General features: G+C 45.5%; 1 protein-coding gene and 1 long non-coding RNA gene across 4 annotated transcripts in view; one reads left to right on the top strand and one right to left on the bottom strand.

Moving 5' to 3' along the window:
* Positions 1 to 6,221, bottom strand: part of Lmcd1 (LIM and cysteine rich domains 1) — a 50,302-nt gene extending 44,081 nt beyond the window's left edge. The window contains exon 1 of the mRNA XM_070019008.1: positions 6,088 to 6,221. Within this exon, the coding sequence (XP_069875109.1) occupies positions 6,088 to 6,129 (42 nt within the window). The 5' untranslated portion in view covers positions 6,130 to 6,221. The remainder of the gene's footprint in view (positions 1 to 6,087) is intronic.
* The window catches only part of LOC138824776 (uncharacterized), a 278,919-nt gene that overhangs the window by 46,878 nt on the left and 209,739 nt on the right, over positions 1 to 22,302 (top strand). For 2 of the 3 annotated variants that reach the window (XR_011371187.1, XR_011371186.1), the window contains exon 3: positions 12,259 to 12,394. This is a non-coding gene — a long non-coding RNA (uncharacterized lncRNA). Of the gene's footprint in view, positions 1 to 11,819; positions 11,864 to 12,258; positions 12,395 to 22,302 lie in introns of those variants that run through there. The other variant, XR_011371188.1, reaches the window with a different exon arrangement.

Here is a 22,302-nt window from a genome sequence, read left to right as displayed (position 1 = left end):
TGAAAAGCAGATAAGTCTATTAGGGGGCAGAATTCCAAAGGACAGACACATACTTTCTAAGATAAAAATGTAAAAGGGTATACTTTTTCTATAAAAGAGTAGATAGGAAGCCTGGGAGTTGAGGGTTTTGCAAAGCTTTCCAATTGCATTGTTATTTCTGTTTTTGTGAAAATATCAGTATGTAGGTTTAGATAACAAATGCAAGCTTCAGCTACTGAAAGTGACTGGATGATGCCCAACTTCTTGTTTAACTGCTTCTGTAAAGTTCCATACAAAACACATTCTGGACCCTCTGGATCTGTGGGTCTAAGAATGGTCAGGATGCCACACATGTTCCATATGCAATTAAAAATGCCTTGATCTTGGGCTGGCTCAGTGGTAGAGCACTTGCCTTGCATGCCTGAGGCCCTGGGTTCGATTCCTCAGCACCACATAAGCGAAAAGAAAAAAGCCAGAAGTGGCACGGTGGCTCAAGTGGTAGAGCACTAGCCTTGAGCTGAAGAGCTGAGGGACAGCGCCCAGGCCCAGAGTTCAGGCCCCATGACTGGACCCCCCCCAAAAATGCCTTGATCTTAAGAGAGCCCTGTACCTGTGGCTGATGGCCCTGCACCTGGTGAAGTGGGGGTGGCTGCCAGCCACATCCTCTCCCTCTTATCAAATGAAGAGGTGCGGGTCTATTCCCAAAGGAAGCCATTTCTTCCTTCAAAACTCCACAATTTTACTTTTGGTGGATTGGAGTTTTAGGCCTGTTTTTCCATAATCATTTGTCATTTGTGTGTGTGGGGGGGTGGGGGGGAAGGCCTGGTGTAAGGAAAGGTTATTGGGCTGGAGGTAGAAGGAAGCCCATCTATTACCCACATTCTGCCACTGCCTAGGAAGAGTGACGTGTTAAAGTCATCTTGTGAGCAAATGTCCGCAATTATTGTAATGGCTCGACCCCCTGCCAGAACTCTGTTCTGGAAATAAATATTTAAGTGGTGTTGGATAAGCATGGAAAGAGAACTGTCAAGGTCAGTTCTACATCATGGCAAATCTTTGTTATCATATAGAATGTATAAGTTGGGGGGGGGCGGGGAAGAAAAGGACAGTTCTCCCTCCCAGAGTCAAATACTTCTTCTGGAGCCAACTGGCCGAGGCTCAGTGCCATTTCCTACCGGAAGTGGCCAAGTGAGGATAGGATAGAAAGACGTACAGAAGCATCCGTGTGGCAGTTCTCCATCTTTACTCAATTCAGCCCACTCTTTTTCCCCCTTGTTACTTTGATCAGTTAATGTGTCCAGAAGATCTAAGTCCAGTGTCTTTAGGGGACACCAGTTAGTTACTTGTTGGAAAGCCTTGGAAACCCAGTGATGGCTCATTGCCAAGCCTCCCCTGCCTCCGCCACTGTGGGTTGTGGATACATTGGTAGAGTCACTGTTAGCCCAACTGAACCTATTTGGATATGTGCGCTCACAAGGACAAGAATCTACTATTTACAACATACTAGATTCAGTATCTGCTTAAGGGAGACTTGGGTAATGTTCTTACTTCCCTCCCTCCCTCTTTCCTTCTCTCCTCCTCTCTCTTCCCCTCTTCCTGGGCCAAGTTGCTTGTACACCTATGGGCATGTCTCCCTCTAGAGTGTTGACTAGTAAGACCTTCAAGTGACAGCTTATAATATGTTTTCAAGACTGAAGGAGCCAATGACAATTCCTGAGGAGCCATGTTTATGTTGGACTGGCCTACCTATACAGTGTGCCAGCAGTTCTGTACACTGAAGGATCTGGAGGTGAAAGCAGAAAGGGCTAAGGACAGTAAGGACCAAGGAAGCCAAGAAGATTGCGATGTTGAGAAGCATGTAGAGAGAGAGATGCTAGTTGTTGTTGTTACCAGTGTATTGTTGTTACCAATGTTGTTGTTACCAATGTATCTACAATCTGGCCATGCACTGAGAAATCCTGTCCCTTAATGCTCCCTGGCTTTTGTTGAGGGATGAGAAAAAATAGAACCCTCGGGAGCCAGTCTGTTGGCAAATGCACAGTTAAGAAGAGAGCTTGTTCTTAGATCTCTTTGTCCTAGTCCCTTCCAAATTCCTACACCATCCTCACCATCAAGGAGTTCTTGTAGAAACCAAGAGGCTTAGGTCTACATTTTCAGAAATGTCTAGTCAGGAACTTGATCTCTTTGGGCCTCATTTCTCTCATTTCACCAAAGATGTAGACGGGTTCCTTGTTTTCCTCACTGGACTTAAGATAACTAGGGTGAAATGCTCACTGACTGACCTTCAATGAGCAGGAGACACTTGGTTCCATACAAGAACACTTTGTATCTGCTGGGTGAGGAGAAAGGCAGGCTCATTGATATTGTCCTGGCCTGCCAAGGCTGAGCTTCCATGGAATGAAGCAGATTTGTTCTTCAGAAGTGATAGTCCTAAATAAAATCATGTCCTTCAGATGGGTACTGGTGGGTTATGTCTGTAATCTTAGCTTCTTAGAGGACTGAGATTTGAGGCTTGCAATTTGAAGCCATCTTTGGCATCAAAGTCCTTGATACCATTTCCAGTTAACCACCTATTTCCAGTTAACCTATTTCCTATTTCCAGTTAACCACCTATTTCCAGTTAACCACCAAAAAGTCAGAAGTGGAGTTGAAGCTCAAGTGGTAGAGTGCTAGCCTTGAGTAAGAAAGCTCAGGGACAGATCCATGGCCCTGAGTTCAAGCACTAGGAATGGCATAAAAAAATGTGTCCTTCAATCAAAAGACTTCTTTCAATATCCATATGTCCATCATACCATAATATTAACATCAAGATTACTAATAGCTAATCTGAATAGAGTGCTCATGTGCAGAACCTTTTATAGACATCGTCTCACGTAATTATCACATAGATGTTTTTGTTGTCTCTTCAGCTTCCAGATAAGGCAAGGACACACATTCAGAAATTAAATGCCTTTCTCAAGAGCACACTGCTGGCAAGAGGTAGAGCTAAGATTCAAACCTATCTCTGAGGCCAAAAATCTATATCAAGAACTAGGTTTTGCCAGGTGCTGGTGGCTTACGCCTATAATCCTAGCTACTCAGGAGACTGAGATCTGAGGATCGTGGTTCAAAGCCAACCAGGCAAGGAAAGTCCAGGAGACACTTATCTCCAATTAACTGCCAGAAAACCAGAAGTGGTACTGTGGCTGAAATGGTAGAGTGCTGAAGAGCTGAGGGATAGAGCCTAGGCCCAGAGTTCAAGCCCCATGACCAACCAAAAAAAAAAAACAAAAAACAAAAAACAAAAAAACAAACAAAAAACTAGGTTCCTTAATAAACAATAGAAGAACAAATTTGTAAGAGTAGTTGATTTTACTCAGAGAAATGACCTTGGGCCTTCAAGGTCTTGGAATTCTGGCAAATCCTCCACGCTCAGGGAATTCTCTGTGCTAAGGAACCTTCTCTTTCCTAGTAGAAAAGCCAGTGATGACACTGGAGGGATGGGTGGAGTTGGGAGAGCTGGGGGAGGGGATGCTAGAAGGGGTGACCCTGATCAAGATGTATTGTATACATAAATTGATGTGCTGAATTGGAACTCCTTTGTATAATTACTTAAAGGTGATGTAGGGGGTACAGAATCTGTCTCAACCTGAGTGCGAAGTTTAGAACTCTTCCCCAGCTCTGCCTCTTTGTATCTGTGTGATCCACACTCAGCCCCCTAGCCTGTCTGGGCTGGGTCACATGATCTCTAAGGCTACTCTAGTTTTTAGGTTTTGTGTTTTCCCTTGATGACCATTTATTCTATGACTTTGCAGTTGCTGGGGTCTCCCACCCCTTCCCACCCCTTGGAGGTAGGACTGTAGAGACAATTGGGTGTGTCATTTTAAGGCATTTCTCATTTTGTAAATTGGTCCCTCATCACTTAAAGAGTGTATGGAATTGTTTCAAAATGTCTAAGTGTGATTATGCAGCCTGAAGCCAAATGTTATAAAAACCCCACTGTTGCAGATTTCAAAAGTAAATATGCAGTAAAATCTTTCCAGCATGCTGTGGATTTGACACAGTATTCAACCACTGGCTGAAATGTTCCCTTCCCTTCCCTCAGCTATTGGGGTCAAAGACCCCCTATAGTGTGGCCATCTTCTCCCTGATTGCTGAAATCCCAAGAGGGAAAAAAGTATCCATCCTTTCATCTCTACCCATTGCATTCTTTCTCTAAGCCTGTAATTGGATCTAAATGGAAAATAAACCCTTTGCAGGCCAAGGAAGTTGGCACTGGAAGGTGACAAGAAGGAGAACATGTTCCACCTCAATAATCTGTGTACTCACACTCCACTATGCAAAGGAAAAATAAAAACAAGACATCTTCCAAGTGTGGTTTGGACCTTTGGCGAGAAGACCCCACATCATAGCTTAGCTACCAACCACCTCACAGTGAAAAATACCAGCAGTCATTTTCATTGAAGGACAACGAAACCCTGTTCCCTTAGCCCTGATCTGCCTCAGCAGAGACTGTTCAGACATACAGAGTTAGATCATGATCATGATTACAGTGTGCCTGCCATACACGGGGGTGTCAAGGCTGAACTGGCTAGATGGTATGCAGTTCATTCATCTTTTGAGCTTCTGTGTGTGTGTGTGTGTGTGTGTGTGTGTGTGTGTGTGTGTGTGTGTGTGTGTGTGTGTGTGTTGGGTTGGCATGAGACAGAGATGAGCAAGAAAGGTTTGCCCTCAAGTACTTGAGAAAAACAGAAATCAATAGCCCAAGTGCATGTGTAACTCACTACCAGGCAGAAATTTGAATAGGTAGCTTTCAGAAGTCCTATGTGCTATGGGGATTCCACAGGAGAGAAGACTTGGTTCCGCAAATAGTCTGGCAACTGTGATGGGCTGTGATACATTCCAGAGAAATGCCCGGATTAAATCTGACTTGGCGTGCACATGCAGGCGTCACTGGGCTCTGTGTAGGGGTCTGAAGCAGGTTGTCTAGAGAGGACACAACTGTCAGATAGTGAGTGCCAAGCCTCTAAGAGCTGTATCAATATGCAAGCCTCTCATTCTCATTTCACTTCACAGGGATTGGCAGTGTCTAAGTAGGACTTGGCCCTGTGCTGCTAAATCCCCTGAAGTCTGAGATGAATAAATCATGCCTTGGAAAATTAGCCCATGGTCACTATCAGTCTTAAGACTTCTGTGATGAAGGTGTAGCTCTATAATCTCTGCATTGGCATCAGTAAAACAGATTCCAAAGTTGACTCAATCACCGATGTGTAGCTGAAAACAACATCAGGACCAGGATTGGAACGGTGAAGGTGTTCCTTATACTCCCGTCTACTGGAAGCAGCTACCACTAAGCCCATGCCTTGTTGTTTCCATTTGCAAAACCTAGGTCTCTTTCCTTGCTGTCGCGCCCTTCCCTTTTATATCTTCAGTCCATGTTCTCCTACCCAGTGCCTTCAGGTAGGCCACCAGCAGGGCTGGAGCTACAGGCACAGCTGCAGGCGCCTCCTGTAGCAATTTCCCCGTGACCTTCTGGGCTCTCAGCCAGCCCTCTTTGAAAGGGAAACGTGCAGACCCTGGGGACAGAAATCAGTCCCCTTATGCTAAACCAGCTGCCACTGCCAACAGCACCAAACAGAGAAACTCTGTGTGTGTGTGTGTGTGTGTGTGTGTGTGTGTGTGTGTGTGTGTGTGTGTGTGTGTGTGTGTGTGTGTGTGTGTGTGTGTGTGTGTGTGTGCCACAAAACATTCTGGGAGTAAGTAGTACACGTCCTCACCTTCAACCAATCTGGAGGGGACACGGGGCTGGAAGCTAGAGCTCTCCCTACTACAACCACTGAAGGAGAACGGCTCCCCCAAAAGCTCGTACCTGAATTCAGATTTAATCTGCATCACCCAAGAACGAAGAGCCTTTGCAAATACGTGGCCAACCACTGGCTTTACGGAGTGGGTTTTGTGGGCGTGTGCCCGTCAGCGCCGACTCCGTATTCCCAAGCGCTTTGCATCCTGTGATGTCCAGGGATTGAGTGGCTGTCCCTCTAGGTAAATTCCCGCGTGCTGGCTGGCGCGCGACCGGGAAGGGGAAGCGGGGAGGAGAATCTGGGTAGATACAGACAGATCTTCGCTCACCTTTTGCACCCTCGGGTTGAGGTCCTTAGCCACCTTTGCCATCTTCTCCTGGGGTGGGGAGGCCGAGCCTGGCAGAGCCGGGCGGAGCAGGCGCGGGACGCGCAGCCGGACGGGGACGCCGCTGAATGGTCAGGTGGGCGCGCCCGGAGGGCAGCTCTGGGCTCAGCCGGGCGCAGCCGCGCCGCTTTAATTGGAGAGCCGGACTCCCTCTAAAACCGCGCCAGCCAATCAGCGCGGGAGCTCGCGTTGGGCCAGCCAATCCCAGAGCGAGCCGCTCCCTCCGCCCCCCCCCGGGAGGCCTCAGCCCTGACGTCAGAACAGCCGCAGCCCAGCCCGGCTTGGGTGGCTCACATCTGTCCCCAGGACGGCCGGAATCCGTCCCCACGCCCTTCTCCTTTAAAGGACAAGGGTCCGAGGGTGGGGCCAGGCCATCCATTCGGGTCAAAAGAGAGAGCGATCAAACAGCAAAGCCGAGGTATTTTTAGAGCGCCAAGTCCAAAAATAAACGCTGAGCCTCGGACCCGGTCACGGGGGTACCGGAGGGGTGGGTAGAGGCGGGTACTTTACAGCAGCTTTGACCGACGAGGGCTGGCTGTCCTCAAACCTGGGAGCATTCTCCAATCGGGAGATTCCAGGCAATCAGAATTTTTTTAAAAAGTAAATTTAGGTCTTCTCATAACTTGTTTGAATGTAAATCTGCCCTGTATTCCGGGAGGAAGAGAAGATTCTCCCTATTTTACAAGTGCTTCTCTGTGCACTTGCATATATGGTGTACCTCATCCATCATTGGGACTCCAGTTAGGCAACAGAGAGGGACAGTAACCAGACCTCACTTGAACTTCCCATTGAGGCTTTATTTAACCAGAAAAAATAATAACGTGAACTCATCTGAGGAGAAAGGGAGCAGGATTATAAATTATGGAAATTAGTTAATTTACCAGATAGTTTGAGTCATGCAGGGCTGGACAAGATTAGATGGGATTGGATGAAATTCCCTGCAACACTGAATACAAACACTTGGGAGACAGCCCCGGCCATGCCACGTCGCTTGTGTAGAAATCCACACCTCTCCACCGAACCCCAGGCATACTCAGGAATGGTCTTGATGGAAATCTGAGGATCACAGTGCGAAGCTAGCCTGGGCAGGAAAGTCTGTGAGGCTTTTATCTTCAATTAACCACCAAAATGTCAGAAGTGGCTAAAGTGGTGGAGAGCCAGCCTTGAATGAAAACACTCAGGAACAGTGCCCAAGTATGAAGTTTTAAGTCACACACACACACACACACACACACACACACACACACACACACACACACACACACACACACACACACACATCATTTGTGATTGAGTGGGGGCCAGGGGAGTGGGGCTCATGATCACGGTAGGGAGGTTTCCCTTCTTACTGGAGGCATTCTTATCCTTAAAGATTCCCCCAGTTTAGTTCTGAATGAGGCTTTTTTTTTTTGTCTTCAGTAATCTCAAATCATGACATGACCAGGGGTCCAAAACTGTGATCCCCTTTTCACATTCCCAGAAAGGGTTTTTCATGTCACCTTTTCCAAGACTCAGGGCAGGTGGTCTATTTCCATCATTCACAGAGAGAGGTCTGCTGTGATTGATGTCTGTCTTGCTCCCTCCCAGCTTTATGTCCCAACACTTACTGTGCAACAGAAGCTCAGAGCACATGGGTTGAATGAACGGAATCTGCCTTTGAATAGCAATTAGCAGCCAGGAGAGGGATGGCACAAGGGTGTACTGGTCTGGCATGCCCAAACTTCCACAGTGGGAAGCCTGTCAAACCGCTGTGTAAATAAACAGTGGCCAGCAGAAGTCTGGCGGGGAGAGGGCTGTCCTCATGAATAGCCTTTTCAGTAGCAAATCTAGAAACAATAATGCCAACGTGGGATGTCTAGCCAGAAACCTTTATGCTTCAGAGAGCTGGGAATAAAAGCCAGGGGGATAACAAGGGCAGTTTTATCCCTCACTAACGAGGCAAAGTCTTCTCGGTGAAGTCACTTCCCACTCCCTACTTAACAGCCCTGCTTGCCTTATCTTGAGAAATCTTTGTTCTATGAAATAATGGTAATTTTTTATTAATGTGGCCGTCCAAGGATGGTAGATATTGTGGCTGTTTCTCAGAACATACGAATCAGGGGCTGCTGCTTGAAGTGGCCCATCTTCTCTTTTCTGGAAGAGGACCTGCTGTAGGCAGAGAGGGGTCCTGGGTCTCTGCTAGAGTGGCTGTCATCTGGCTGAGCATGCAGATGCTAGACCCACACATTCTCAAGTTCCCGTATTCACCGACTTGTCTGTGCAGCAGAACAAACTGTTACAGCTTGCTACTATTGGGGAAGGTGGGAATGCCATTGTAACTCAGTTTCCCTGTAGCTCTGAGGTCCTCTTGGCACTTATATGTTGTTGTTGTTGTTATTATCTTGTCACTTGTGGGGCTTGAACGCAGGGCCTGGGCACTGTCTCTGAGCTTTTTCACTCAAGGCTAGTGATCTACCACTTTGAGACACAGTGCCACTTTCATTTTTCTGGTGGTTAACTGGAGGTAAGAGTTTCACAGACTTTCCTGCCTGGGCTGGCTTTGAACTATGATCCTCAAATCTTAGCCTCCTGAGTAGCTAGGATTACAGACAGGTGTGAGCCACCAGTACCCGGATGTTGGCTTTTATTTTTTAATGGAAGAAAATGGAGTATCATTAGTAAATTCAAACAGCAGGGAGCTCCAAATTTCCCCAAGATTCATTGCGTGCTGGTGCTTGGGTTTAATGGATGCATTCATTCATCCATCAAGGAATTTCAGGACACTTGCCTTCAAACAAGTCCTGTTTTGGGCACTTGAGGATAAGAGAAGACATGGGAGGATCCCTTGTCTAATAACTAATAACTGACCCTAGGGCTGGCTGGTTGACAAAGCTTTGTAGAGGATCACTCTGAGTAAACAGAAATGCAAGAGCTTTCTCCACCTTCCTGGAGCTAGAAGGGACAGACCTGAAACTCAGATTGTGGGTTTCTAATTCCAGACTCTGTCCTGCCAGCTGCCCACACTGCATCTTACCTCATAAAGATCACAGATGATTCCTATGGGGAAAAGAGTAAGATGAGGCCATTGTCATCAGTATTCTAGCATGGGTCCCAACTGGGATTTTTAATCACATGTTGTTTTAATCATTTACTAATAGATGAATTAAATAAGTAACCATTGTGCTGGGAACTGCTTAGGGTAGGTACTGAGCAGAGTCTGCAACAGCAAGAGACAGAGAAGGGCCGTTCCCTCACATGGGTACAGGGTAAGGGGTGGGCATCCAAATAGGACACCTAGTACTTAGATAAGGTTAACCAAGAATGGCAGAAGGCCACAGGGAAAGAAATGACATAGAGTCACAGAAGGGCCCTTTTAGATTGCATGGTCTGGAAGGGTCGGTTGAGGAAGTTGTGTGAAAGCTAAGATTTGAAGCAGGAGGCTGAGCCAGCTGTGAATAGAGACAGCATCGAAGGAAGATGATGGTGGAGCATGTCAGGCATGCAGAGGCCATGAGGTGGGCCTGGTCTGGGCAGGTCTAGGGTATGGAAGGGTCCACAGCCCTTTGGTGTTTTGTTTTCCAGTTGTAGGGCTTGAACTTAGGGTCTAGGCACTAACCCTGAGCTTTTGCTAGCACTCTACCACTAGAGCCACAACTCCACTTACAGCTTTTTGGTGGTTCATTGGAAGTCCCACAGACTTTCCTGCCTGGGCTGGCTTTGAACCTCTATCCTCAAATCTCAGCCTCCTGAGTAGCTATGATTACAGGCCTGAGCCATTGGTGCCTGGCTGAAAGCTTGCTTCTCTTTTGATTAGTTTAATAGAAATGTTATATCTGCAATCTCCCCCCCTTTATGACATGAGATCAGGGTAAGGTAGCCAAGGGGTTGATCCCTTGGGGCCCTGTGAGCCATGTTAAAGACTAACTTCTTTTCTGAGATCAGTAGGAAGTTTTATACCAGTGCTTTCCAACCAGGAACATAGTGGGTGATGGATGTGTCACAATAAACATTTTAGAAAGCCAAGGGAACTATAACAAATTATATTTAATCCAACATCATCCAAATGTTGTCATTTCCAGTTGTGATTGTTTTATAGTCCGTGTGTGTGTGTGTGTGTGTGTGTGTGTGTGTGTGTGTGTGTGTTTGGTGCTATATCTTTGAAATCTTACACTCCCAATATAACTCCATAAAGCTGAGCCATACCACTAACACCCAGTAGCCAAATGCAGCTAGTGGTTATCACATTGGAGAGAGCACTTACAGAGAGTTTTAAGTAGGGAATAACTGCAGAAACTAGAGTGGCATTTAACAGACCTCTAGTTCCTAATTAAAACTCATTAGCAGGTGGAGAAATTGAGGGTCTGAGAGCCAGAAATGAGTTGGTTTACTATATATTTCAAATATTAAACTAGGAGGGACACAACAAAGCTAAAACAAGAGGCCAAACAAGATCTTGAATCCAGATCTTTTGGTTTCACACTCCATACTTTCTTAAATCCCCAATAACTATGGCTCACAGTGATACTTTTATTGTTACAATATAGCAGTCACAGCCCAAGTTGTTTCAATGTGCAAACATGACTAATGGCTCCTATTTGGCTGTGGATTTTTCTTTTATACATATTGTATTCATTAAAAACACTGACACTTAAGGATTATAGACAAAAATAATCCAAGGACCACAGAGTCTATTTTAATTAACTAATGATATAAATATACATGAATGACATAATATAATTTAATTTGTATCTACTTAGAACATCTTCTGTATCATATATATGTGAATTGCTGACAACTTAAAATTTTTTGGTTTCTTTCCTGCCATTTTATGGAAACTTTAATTTTAGAATAAGTATTTTTTTCCAAATTTTTGGAGGGTCTTCTAGATCCAGAAGGGACACACACACACACACACACACACACACACACACACACACACACACGATCCAGAAGACACACACACACACACACACACACACACACACACACACACACAGAGTTGTTAGTCCCCAGCAGTGTTCTGCTTTCCAGAAAAAAAACCCCACAAGCAGAATCTGCTTATTTTTAAAGAATGGTGAACTAAGAGCTGGAGACTTGCATTTTGATCTCAGCTCTGCTAAAACACCAACTTGATGCCAAGTTTGTTAGAATTCACCAGAAGCCAGTTGGTAAAGTCATACTAAATGTCACCTGTACACTCCTGATGAGCTGTGCCCTCATTGACAAGCCAGAGGAGTAAAACAGTTCATGATTTTGACCTAGAAAAATCTGTGTGTAGCTCCATTGCAAGGGAGAGCTGAGTGATTTGGGCAAGAATCTCTAAAATCTGTGGAATCTCTAAAAGTGGACCATGATCCTTACTGAGTGCCTCCCCTTATTCCTCTGAATCTGTACTGGGCAGAATTCATTTTGTGTATGGGGGGGGTTGAGGCCAGTAATGGGGCTTGAACTCAAGACCTAGGCACTGTCCTTGAACTTAACAGCTCAGGGCTAGTGCTCTACCACTTTGAGCCACAGCTTCACGTCTGGTTTTCTGGTGGTTCATTGGAGATGAGTCTCACAGACATTAAGATCTCAGCCTCCTGGAGTAGCTAGGATTATAGGAGTGAGCCACCAGTGCCTGACAGCAGGCAGAATTCTAAGATGGCCTCTGTGACCTCACAAGGCCTTTGCAAGATTCAGTCCTCCTGAGTACAGATGACCCCTATTAGATGCTTCTAGCCTGTGGAGTATAGCAAAGGTGCGGGAGATTGCAGACATATGGTTTCTATTAAACTAATCAAAAGGGAAGCTTTCAGCTAGGCAACATTAGCTCAGGCCTGTAATCGTAGCTACTCAGGAGGCTGAGATTTGAGGATGGAGATTCAAAGCCAGCCTGGCAGGAAAGTCTGTGGGACCATTGTCTCCAAAGAACCACCAAAAACTGGAAGTGGAGTTTTGGCTCGAGTGGTAGAGTGCTAGCAAAAGCTCAGGGATAGTGCCTAGACCCTGAGTTCAAGCCTTACAACTGGAAAAAAACAAAACTAACCAAAACACCTGAAGGAAGTTTTCTTGAGTGCGTCTGACCTGGTCACGGGAGCTTATTAAAAGCATCGAGCAGTTGGAGATCCATCTCCTCTCCTTCCCTCCTGCTAGATCTGAAGGAGCAGCTACCCTCAGTCCTGCGGCTCTAAGGAAAGGTGCCAACAGCCACATGGACTCGAAGTGGGGCTTCTAAGACCTCAGCCAACACCTACACCTGAGTCTTGTGAAGGCAAAGCTGAGGGATCAGGTAAGGCACGACTGAGCACACTCCCAACCCAGGGAAGCTAAAGGTTCTCATTGACTTACAGTGTTGACCTCCCATGACATAATGGGTGGAAGTAAAACTTTAATTTTTTTGGATTTTGATCTTGTCAGGTTGGGGACCTGGCACTCCCTTGTGGACCGGAGCGGCGGCTGGGCTGTAGCTCCGGCTGAGCTCTGCCATTGTGGAAATGAGCCCCCCATAACCATCATGTTTAGGTTATGGAGCTAGCGTGTCTTCAAGGCATTCTTATCATGTCTTGGGCTTATGATATGTTTTTTGGGATACAGCCCCGTTACCAGATGAAGGAATATTTGCATGAGATGAGAGAATTAGAATGTGAAATTTGTTCTAACATCTTGTCCTGTGTAGAAAACATCACTCCCATTATTGTCTGATAGATAAAGAAATAAATGAATTTTCTATGCATTCTCTACCACTTATTGAGATGAAGAAATTTAGCTTAATTTAGACAAATACCAGTGGAAACTTACCAGGATCTGTGGTTGCAAAATTTCATACCGAATCTTCTCAATATGTTCTTGAGCAGATGGGTTTGGCCCCATTTTACTGAACTGTATATACTTTAAGTGGCTTTCCCAAGGCCACACAGCTGGTTATAGAGTCTCAGTTTGAATCCATATGCATCTGACTCCCAAGTCAAAGCATACAAAAAGCTACAAACCTGAAACCCCAGCAGCCATTTTAAAGATGTGTACGTGTGTGCACGTGTGTGCACATGCACCAAGCTACCCTGTGCTGGAGGACCTGAATGCCTGGCATGGCAATAAATATTACTTCATCTCTCTCCTTAACACCTGTGAGCTAATTGCATGTGACCTTCTGCAACCTAATTATGGGGACTGCTTAGAATAATGTCTCATCTCAGAATAATGTAATACAGACCAGATAATGAGAGAAAAATCTAGCCTATGGAACCAGCCAGCGGCTCTCTAATTAGTGAGGGGCAGAGGGAAATATTGTAGCATTCATGACTCCCAAGACAGCTGAGGAGAGGGAGAGTAGATAAAAATCAGCACCGTTACATCCTTCATTAGCATCCTGTCCTATGATCATATTTTCCACCGTGTATGCCATATTTGCCTTGTAATTTTCCAGAGCTTTCTGAGACTGTGCTACCTGGAAACATCTTCCCTCCTTCACCCTGGGATGCTGAAATCGCTCTGTTCCCTGGCAAAGAGACCTCTGTATTACCTGTGAGGGCAAGAGTGACGTATGTTGCTTTGTTCAGATAAAAAATATGTGAGGTCCCACTTAGGAACTGGGGTCATCTGTGATTGGGCACCCTTTCTGTGGCTTGAGTTTGAGGCCAAAATTAGACTCGGCTGTGAAGGAGGGAGGCTGTGGTTAGCTCAGTTCACTTCCTCTGGTTTTGGCCTTTCCTCCAGGATTGAATTCCCTCATTTCACCCTCATCTTTGGTGACCCACTTGTTGTTAGCTCTGCTACCTCTTCTGGATCCTCGGATTTGAGCCATTGCAAGTCCCTTGCTGGACCATGCCCTCCCCTACAGCACACTGTTAGAAAAGGGTTTCCAGTTCAGGCAGATCTGAGTCGGATTCCTGGTTCTTCTGCTTCTCAGCCAACATGACTATGGGCTAGTTCCTCTAGCTGTGAAACAGGATGACCTGCCAATCTCACGGGAGGTGTCCAGCCGAGATGAGGGTATGCTTGACACATCAATAGCCACAGTTTCATTTTCCTTCCTATCTCACCCACCCCCGCCAGTTCTTCATGAACAGCTTCCAAATAGCAATGCCCCATTTGCTGTCTTTTATCTCAGGAAGACGACTGCCACCTTCTTCTGAATGCCCGCCTGGGACAGGTGGTGGCTGAGTGCAGGTGATGGCAGACTCCCCGCTGGTTAGTGAACATTTTCCCAAAGGAAACAGTAGGGCTTGACCTCGAGGACCGAACCTCAAAGGTTCCCCCCTCACCTCTGTGACACCCCAACAAGTCTTACATCCTTTGCTTGGGTACTTTTTATGTCAAAGAGCCCCTCCTTTCACCTGATAGTACTGAATATTTGGGGGCTCTCACTGTTAGAAGGTTCTCCTTCACCTTAGGCTGACACTTGCCTTCCTATTGCTATCATTTATCTGTGGTTTTTGTAGCTTAATTGAAGGACTCTCCCTGTCTCCCATTGCAACAATTAATCTAACAGAAAGCTATGATCATGTGTTCAAGATACCTCTTCCCCTTCTAGTTTTAGGCACTGTGAGAGTCTCCCTAAGTTATATCCCACCAGTGTGCTCTACTTTGTTGGCTATAATCTTTATTATCTATCTTGGTTGGCTATGGTACAACCTGTAAGAAAGTAGGAACATCTGCTTTGCCCTGGTTGGCCAACTGTTGTGAATTTCAATTCACCTATCTGTGAAATGGAAACAGAATCACCAAATTCTCAGTACTGGTACTCAGATTCCCTGTGCAAATGTCTATAAGGCATGCATGCCATCGAGTGTAGTGGTTTAGGGAAAGTGTTTGATGCCTGGTAGCTGTGTGGTTATCTGCTCACCCCTAGGTAGGTGATCATGACATCTGTCTGCTCTCCCAAAATCTTCCCAGAGATCTCTAGGGTTTTCCTGGATATAGGAGCTGTTTCTTGTAACATGGCAGGAAAATAACATTAAGAATTCCATGATCTGCATTTTACATCTATGTGGAGAAAATTGAACAGTCAACATTGCTGTTCAATGATCATTTTCAGTATGTCAGTTCAAGGCAAGCTAGAAATTTTAAAAATAGATTTTATTGTTATTATGAAGGTGATGTACAGAGGGGTTACAGTTATATAACTCAGGTAATAAGTACATTTCTTTTTGAGAATGACACTTTACTCCTTCCCTCGCTCCCAGTTTTTCCCTCCTGTCTCCACCCACAATTTGCATAGTTCATTTTTCCACATAATGTCTAGTGAGTACCACTGCTGCATTAGTTTGCCATTTCTCCCTCCACTTCTGTGCCCCTCTTTACCCTCCCAAAGACAGATAAACTAATGAACAAGACAGAAAGAAAAGAAAAGAAAAACAGTAACAAAGAAAAAAAACCCTCACACAACAACCCTCTTGTTTCCATTTTGGCAAGCTGGAATTTAAAACCATAACTCAGATTGTCTCTGGCTAACTATGTACATGATAAAGGCCCCTCTGGGGAGGGAGCGGAATACCCAGACGAGCATGGGCCAGCTTCCAGAGCCTCTGAAAGATGAGTGTGTCCGTGGCTAATGATCAAGCTATGAAGACACCAAATCCCCTTGATAAAGTCCAGCCATGCTTCACCTCTGACCAGCTTTTCTGGAAAGGCCGGATGAGCTCACCCTGAAGAAAGGGGTGGGTGGGAGATTTCAGGAAAGATTCTTAGTTATCAGAAATTAGGTAGTAAAAGCTCTGGGTCAGCCCTTGGATGTCTCCAGTTGTCACAGGCCAGGGCACATGGCTTGGCCGTGATGTCATCTGACATGAATAGACACACTGAAGCCAGAAAGCTGTCGAAGAGACAGAAGGTGGGAGGGCCATGCAATTTGAGGACCGCATGAGTGTGGTGTGAGCCATGCTTTCCTGCGGGGCCTCATGGCCCATCCCATCACTGCTGAGGAGGAACCAGGACTCCCATTCTCCAAGAGAATCAAAAATAGTCGTGCGTTCTCTACAGGGCTGACTGTCCACACCAAGGTCAGGATTCGGTTCTCCCAGCTTTTGTTGTGAATGCAAAGTACTTTTGTGCATTCCAGTTATATGAAATGATCAATTAATTGCTTACTTCATTCAGCACCCAGTGGGCTATTCAGTCACTCAGGCTGTCATTCGGTTGGTGGAGGTTGAGTTGGTCACTCTTGTCATCCCACTGGATCAGGAGAATAAACAGACAAGTGAAGCAATTACTCAACCATTTACGTTTATCTGGGATATATGCAAGTGCTTTGCATCTGTTGGACGGATTGAGGTTGATTGTCTCTTTTTGCACTCCGCTGGGGGCTGGGCACACACACATGATCTCTAGGGAGCCAGTGTCAAACAAGCGTTGCAAGGAAAGGTAATGAATGGGGAGCCTAGTGACAGGAAAAGGATGGGCCTGAGGCAAAAGGAGTTGAGTTTGGCTGGAGCCTATAATTTTCTGTTACCCCAAACTTAGGATTCCAGTGGCTTAACTTCTAGGATGTCTAAATAAATAACTCCAAACACTACTCCATTAGAAAGAATAAGAAGGAACATTTGTGGAACGCTTGCCATGTGGCCAGGCACCAGGCCAAGCCCTTTACAAAGATAGACACACTTAATCCTCCTGATACTCGCATGAGTGAGGGCCTCTAAGTATCCCCATTTCCCAGATGAGGCAGCTGGAGCTCCCAGAGGGTCAGCAACTTGGTCTGCAGTCATGCAGAGCAAAGCATCAGAAGAAGCAGAGCCCTGCTCTGTCGGCCTCCAGAGACCCTGGTAAAGACCATGACACTGCTCCAACGCCCTGTGACTGGGGGCCCTGGACGAGAGGGGCTGAGAATTCATAGTGTGACAAATCTTTGCACCTCCCCAATTGACCCCCCTCAAAAGCCAAAGAGCCTTGAATAAGGCTCATAACCTATGAGAAACAACAGCCACCAGGTGGGATGACCCCTCCAAGGGCATCTTGGGGTGCGCTGTGTCTCCCAGAAAGCATGAGAACTTTGCGGGAAGTTTCCGGTAACCATAGAAAGACCTTCAACTTAGAAACAAATCAGTCTCACGCTTATGTGTGCATCTTGGATGTAACCAGAATAATATAAACCAAATTAGAAAGCCTCGTGTCCACATGACATCTTTATTTGGTGGTAAAGCCATCCATTACACACACTCTCTTTCCTCTTCAATGATCACAAAAAAATAAAGTGAGTCAGTCAGTTTTATAAAAATAGGTCCTGTATTTCAAAAGAAAATAAATTGTTCTCTCTAAGAACATATGCTTCTATTTTTTCCCCTTAATTCCTTATGTCCCCCTCCTTTCAACTCAGTTGATATGTACTGTCAACGTTAGGTCATTTTGAGCTAATTTGGACATTGTCATGCTTAGTTTAGAAATGATTCACCCGCAAATTGAGCAGTACCGAAGTTTGGCCGGAGATGGATAGACAGTCACCAGAAGGTGAGGGTGATTCAGGCTTACCCATGACCTGCCTTCCAGCATTAGAATGTCACAGAAGGGTTGGGGTGACTCAGCTGGAGTCCTGGTGGCTGTGAATCCCATGGTGGACTCCCCCCCGTAGCTATCCTTGGTGCCCCCCCCCATCCCTCCCTCCCTGTGATCTGGGTCAGGTTTATAGATTTCCTGAGCACTCCTGAGGCTCTGGCATGTATTCCAGGGAAAGAGTGGGCAGGTCTCCATTCTGCATTACGCTCCGTCACTTAGTGCTCACACTTAGTCCTTACATTGGTCCCCGAAGAACCTTCTTTACCTAACATCTTAGTCAGTATTGGGGTCAGGAGACTTAGTTTGCCAGACACAAGAAGAGCAAGTCCACTGCCCGTGTCTCTGGCACTTCATCCTGCTGCCTCTTCTTGTGCCAGTACGACTACTCTGCTAGTATAATAGTGCACCACCACCCTCTTTTCCTGACACTACTGGAAATGGTACCGTTGACCACTGACACCTCACAGACACTGGTGGGATTCTGTTCACTCTCTCAGATCGTCAGTGGAACTCACCTAAGGTCGACCTCGGGTGACGTGCAGAGACATTGTTCAAAGCCACCTTCTCTGGGCCCACAGGGTGAACACTGAGCTCATGCTTCCAGTCACCATGGCCCTTCTTGCTACCTGGTAATCCTGTGCGTACCTTCTTACTGAATACCAGCAAGGCTGCCAGAGGCAGTGAGGTGTCTTGAGCAAGTGGTTATCTTCCCTACATCCCTGTTAACCGTAGTGTGACTCATCTACCCAGGCAAATCCCATGAAGGGAGACAGAAATCCTAGCGAAATCTCAGAAAGAGCAATCCTAGAGACATTTTGCTTATGGATCTCCAGAATCTCCAGAGTCCGTCCTTCACTACAAGACTTACTTCTTTGAGGTACCATCGCGTCTAATTCTTTCTAGGAATAGTCTAAGGGCAGCTCTGTTAGATATCAAGCAAACGTCCATTTCTCTAGGTGGAACAATTCTGGCCTTAGGTGTGGAGGGGCTGGGGGAGCATTTGGAAGTTGGAAATCGTTCCCTAGTTTCGTTATTGCCAGGGTCCTCCAGGAATGACGACCACGGTGCCACAGGTAGCCTCAGGCGAGAGCACACCAGCCTCCTCTTGGGTTCATGTTCCTCCAGGACTGTTCCTAATCACACTGTACTCCTAAACCCAAGGAATTACCAAAGGCTGGCTCTTGTAGGGATGTGCAGAGAGTTTGCGTATCCCAGTGTATGTGAGTGTGACCCCTAGAGGTGTGGGACAGAACTACAAGTAGGAAGAGAAGAGGAAGAAACAGGAACCAGTAAGGCTTCTGAGCTCTTACAATTCAAAGGTCACCTTCCAAGCTATTTTGAAGATATTTGTCATTTATTGAGCAGCACATTAGTTTACTTGATAACTTTTGGATTTACATGGGTTTCTGTCCATAACCTTTTGCCCCCCTGGTCTCTCAAGTGGTTGGGATAGGCCTGTGAGTCTCTCATTAAGAGGGCACCCAGCTGTCTTAAGTTTATATGAGACTGTAGGATTTAAAAAAGCGAGTATGTAGGATGTAGGATTTAGAATGCTACCATAGAGAGTTCCAGATAAACCACAGTGGGTTGAGTTGGTCTCTCCAGACCACCCACTGTTGTATTATATAATGACTGCTACTGATTTGTATATCTGGGCATAAGTGAGAATTCTTCTCTTGGAGGTGATAAAAGAACTTCTGTTTATGTTTCCATCTTTGTAGCTGTCTAGCAATTATGTTTTGTGACTGACCTGCTTTCCGAATTTGGCATTGGCCACAGGCAGACCGTTGGTCTCCTCTGTAGGATGAGGTCTGCTAGCAGCAGCCACTGTGGGACTCGGCCCGCCCCCGCCCCCCCCAGCATTCATCAGCCACCAGAAGAGCTCCCATCAGAATTCTTGCTGGATGTCAGAATAGATTCCCATATGTTGGACTGCCTTTGGTTTTTTGTTTTGTTTTGTTTATTCTCCCCAAGAATAAGACTACAGGGATGGTTCTATGTGATTTATTCCTGTCAATCCCTAGTTCAAACTTTGCTACAGATGTGCAAAATGGTGTCTTTCTGGTGAGCCTCCAGGTAGCTGGAGGACTGTGGATATTTTAAAAGTATTTTGTAACTGAAAACAAAAGTTTGGGTGGAAGCATCTTTAGTCATTCAGCTCTCCAAGAGAAACTGGGAAATAAGGTGAAGTTAGTCTCTACTCATAAGGCTATTTAAAAGTTTTCTTTTTTTGGCTGCTGCCTGATTTCCTGAGTTCTTGGAAATAGGCATTGATTAATTCACTCATTCATTTGTTTATTTTATTCAGGAAATGAGGCCAAGAGTAGTAATATTTCAAGCAAAAGAAATTGTAAAGCTGGGCACTGGTAGCTTATGTCTGTAGTCCTAGATACTTAGGAGGCTGAGATCTGAGGATCATGGTTCAAAGCCAGGAAAGTCCGGGAGGCTCATCTCCATTTAGCCATTAGAAAACTGGAAGTGAATCTGTGGCTTAAAGTGTAGAGTGCTAGCCTTTAGGAAGAAAGCTCAGAGACGGCACCTAGGCCCTGAGCTCAAGCCCCATGACTGACAGAAAAAAAAAGAAAAGAAAAATTGTCAGAATAAAAGGCCTATCATAGGCACATAATCATTTGAAAACTTGAAAGCAGACAAGAGAAAGAAGGAAAAAGAGAACAAAAGGAGTTCTGAGAATTGGCTAGATTATATAGTATTTTATAGCCTACCCCAAAGATTTTCAGTTTTATTAAGTTCAATGGAAAAGCAGTAAGAGACTGGATAACAGTCTCCTCAAAATACCTCCATCCTGACCCCTGGAACCTGTAAATGTCCTATGATAAAACAAAAATGTTTGCAGAGGTGATTGCTAAGGACATGTATATAGATGTGGGCCCTAAATGTACTCACACATATCTCTACCACAGGGAGCTAGTGGGAACATTGAGACAGACGATGAGAAGGCCATGTGGCCATAAACACAGAGATTGCAGTGATGTGGCCACAAGCCAACGAACGTTGACAGCTTCTAAAGCTGGAAGAGGCAAGGGATAGTCTCCACCAGAGTCTGTGGGAGGGTCACATTGATTTCAGCCCAGAAGGATTGATGTCAGACACCCAGATTCCAGAACTGAGCAACCATAAAGTTCTATTGTTGAGCCCTCATGTTTGTAGTGATTTGTTATGGCTGCCAAAGGTGATGGATGTAGGCTGTTCCTAGCTGTAGGCTGGGGTGTGCAGGATCTGATTTATGTCTGTACATAGCTGCATACTCTGGATCAGGGAGCAGAGGCAGGCAAAGCATCATCCTAGAGGTTATGCAGGCATGGGGACCAGGCCAGTGGAGGAGGAGGAGAGTGGGGCATCCGGATTTGCTTCATGTAGAATGACCACACCTGTAAGTAGAGTCATCCAGAAAAACACACTTGGCATAATAGTGGATGCCCGTGATCAGAGCTAAGCCTGAGACTCTAGGTAGGAGGATCTAGCCTTACAGCTAGCCTCAGGATAAGGCTACTAGAGTAGTAAAGGCGCTGGGGACATGGTAGAGTACATTACCTAGCATGTGCAAGTCTCTGACAAAAATGAAGTCCCCAAACCAACAAGACAACAGCAATAAAGGGTGTGAAAAGGCACAAATTAGTCCCAGCATAATTATATCTTTTAAATCCAGAAAATAGAAACATCTTCCTCCTGAAAAGAAACCCTGAGTTTATTTAAAAACTTTTCAGATTTTTGAATCTGAAATACCCAGTGTGTGAAGAGAGGTGATTGATGGGCTGTGGAACAATGAAAGTTTCTAGAATATACCCTGCCCCTGAGCTGACCACTTGCTTTGCTTATAAGCCATCAGAAATTCTTTATTTGTTTGTTTATTTGTTGATTGACCAATTGGGTTGAACTCTTTGCACTTGGTAGGCAAGTGCTCTTGTTACTTGAGCCACACCCCTAGCTCTTTACATTTCACTTACATTTTTGAGTCAGTTGTCATGTTTTATGCTTAGGCCAGCCTCACACACTCCTGTTTCTGCTGTCTGTATTGTTGGGTTGGCAGGTACAACCAGGCTTTTATTGGTTGAGATGAAGTCTCACTAACTTTTTGCCCAAGCTGCCTTCAAATTTTGATTCTCTCAATCTCTACTTCCTGAGTATTTGGAATTACAGGCATGGACCATTATGCCTGGCTGTCACAAATGCTTTGTGAGAAGTAGATTACAGCCAACTATTGGGGGATCAGACCTGTAATCTTGGCTACTTAGAAGGATGAAATTGGGGGGAGGGGTTTGTAGTTCCAGACCAGCCTGAGGATATCACAAGTCTGCTTCTCAACTAACAGATACACTGGTGTACAATTATCGTCTTTACTACAATGGAAAGTATAAAATAGGCAGATGGTGATCCAGGTCTGGAGCAAAGACTAATCTCAAAAATGATCAATGCAAGAAGGTGTGGGAGGTGTGGCTCAGTTGTAGAATACACGCCTAGTCAGAATAAGGCCCTGAGTTCAAACTCCAGTACCAGGGGAAAAAATGTAGACTGGAAACTGACTGCTAGTATTTTCCTTGCCATGAGGCACCTGCAGCTTATGAAAGATGTCCTGTAAATGCTACAGCCTTGACTTCTAGGCTATCTCAAAGGTTACTCTGTGTGTTTCTGAGTAATTTGGGGAGCTTAGAAATGATGTAGATTTGAGAAATGCAGCTTCAGAAATGCAGA

Source organism: Dipodomys merriami, unplaced genomic scaffold (genome assembly GCF_024711535.1).
Source record: "Dipodomys merriami isolate MVZ:Mamm:240054 unplaced genomic scaffold, mDipMer1.0.p SCAF_13, whole genome shotgun sequence".
In the NCBI taxonomy this organism is placed as follows: domain Eukaryota; kingdom Metazoa; phylum Chordata; class Mammalia; order Rodentia; family Heteromyidae; genus Dipodomys; species Dipodomys merriami.
This window is presented reverse-complemented; position numbering and strand designations above follow the sequence as displayed.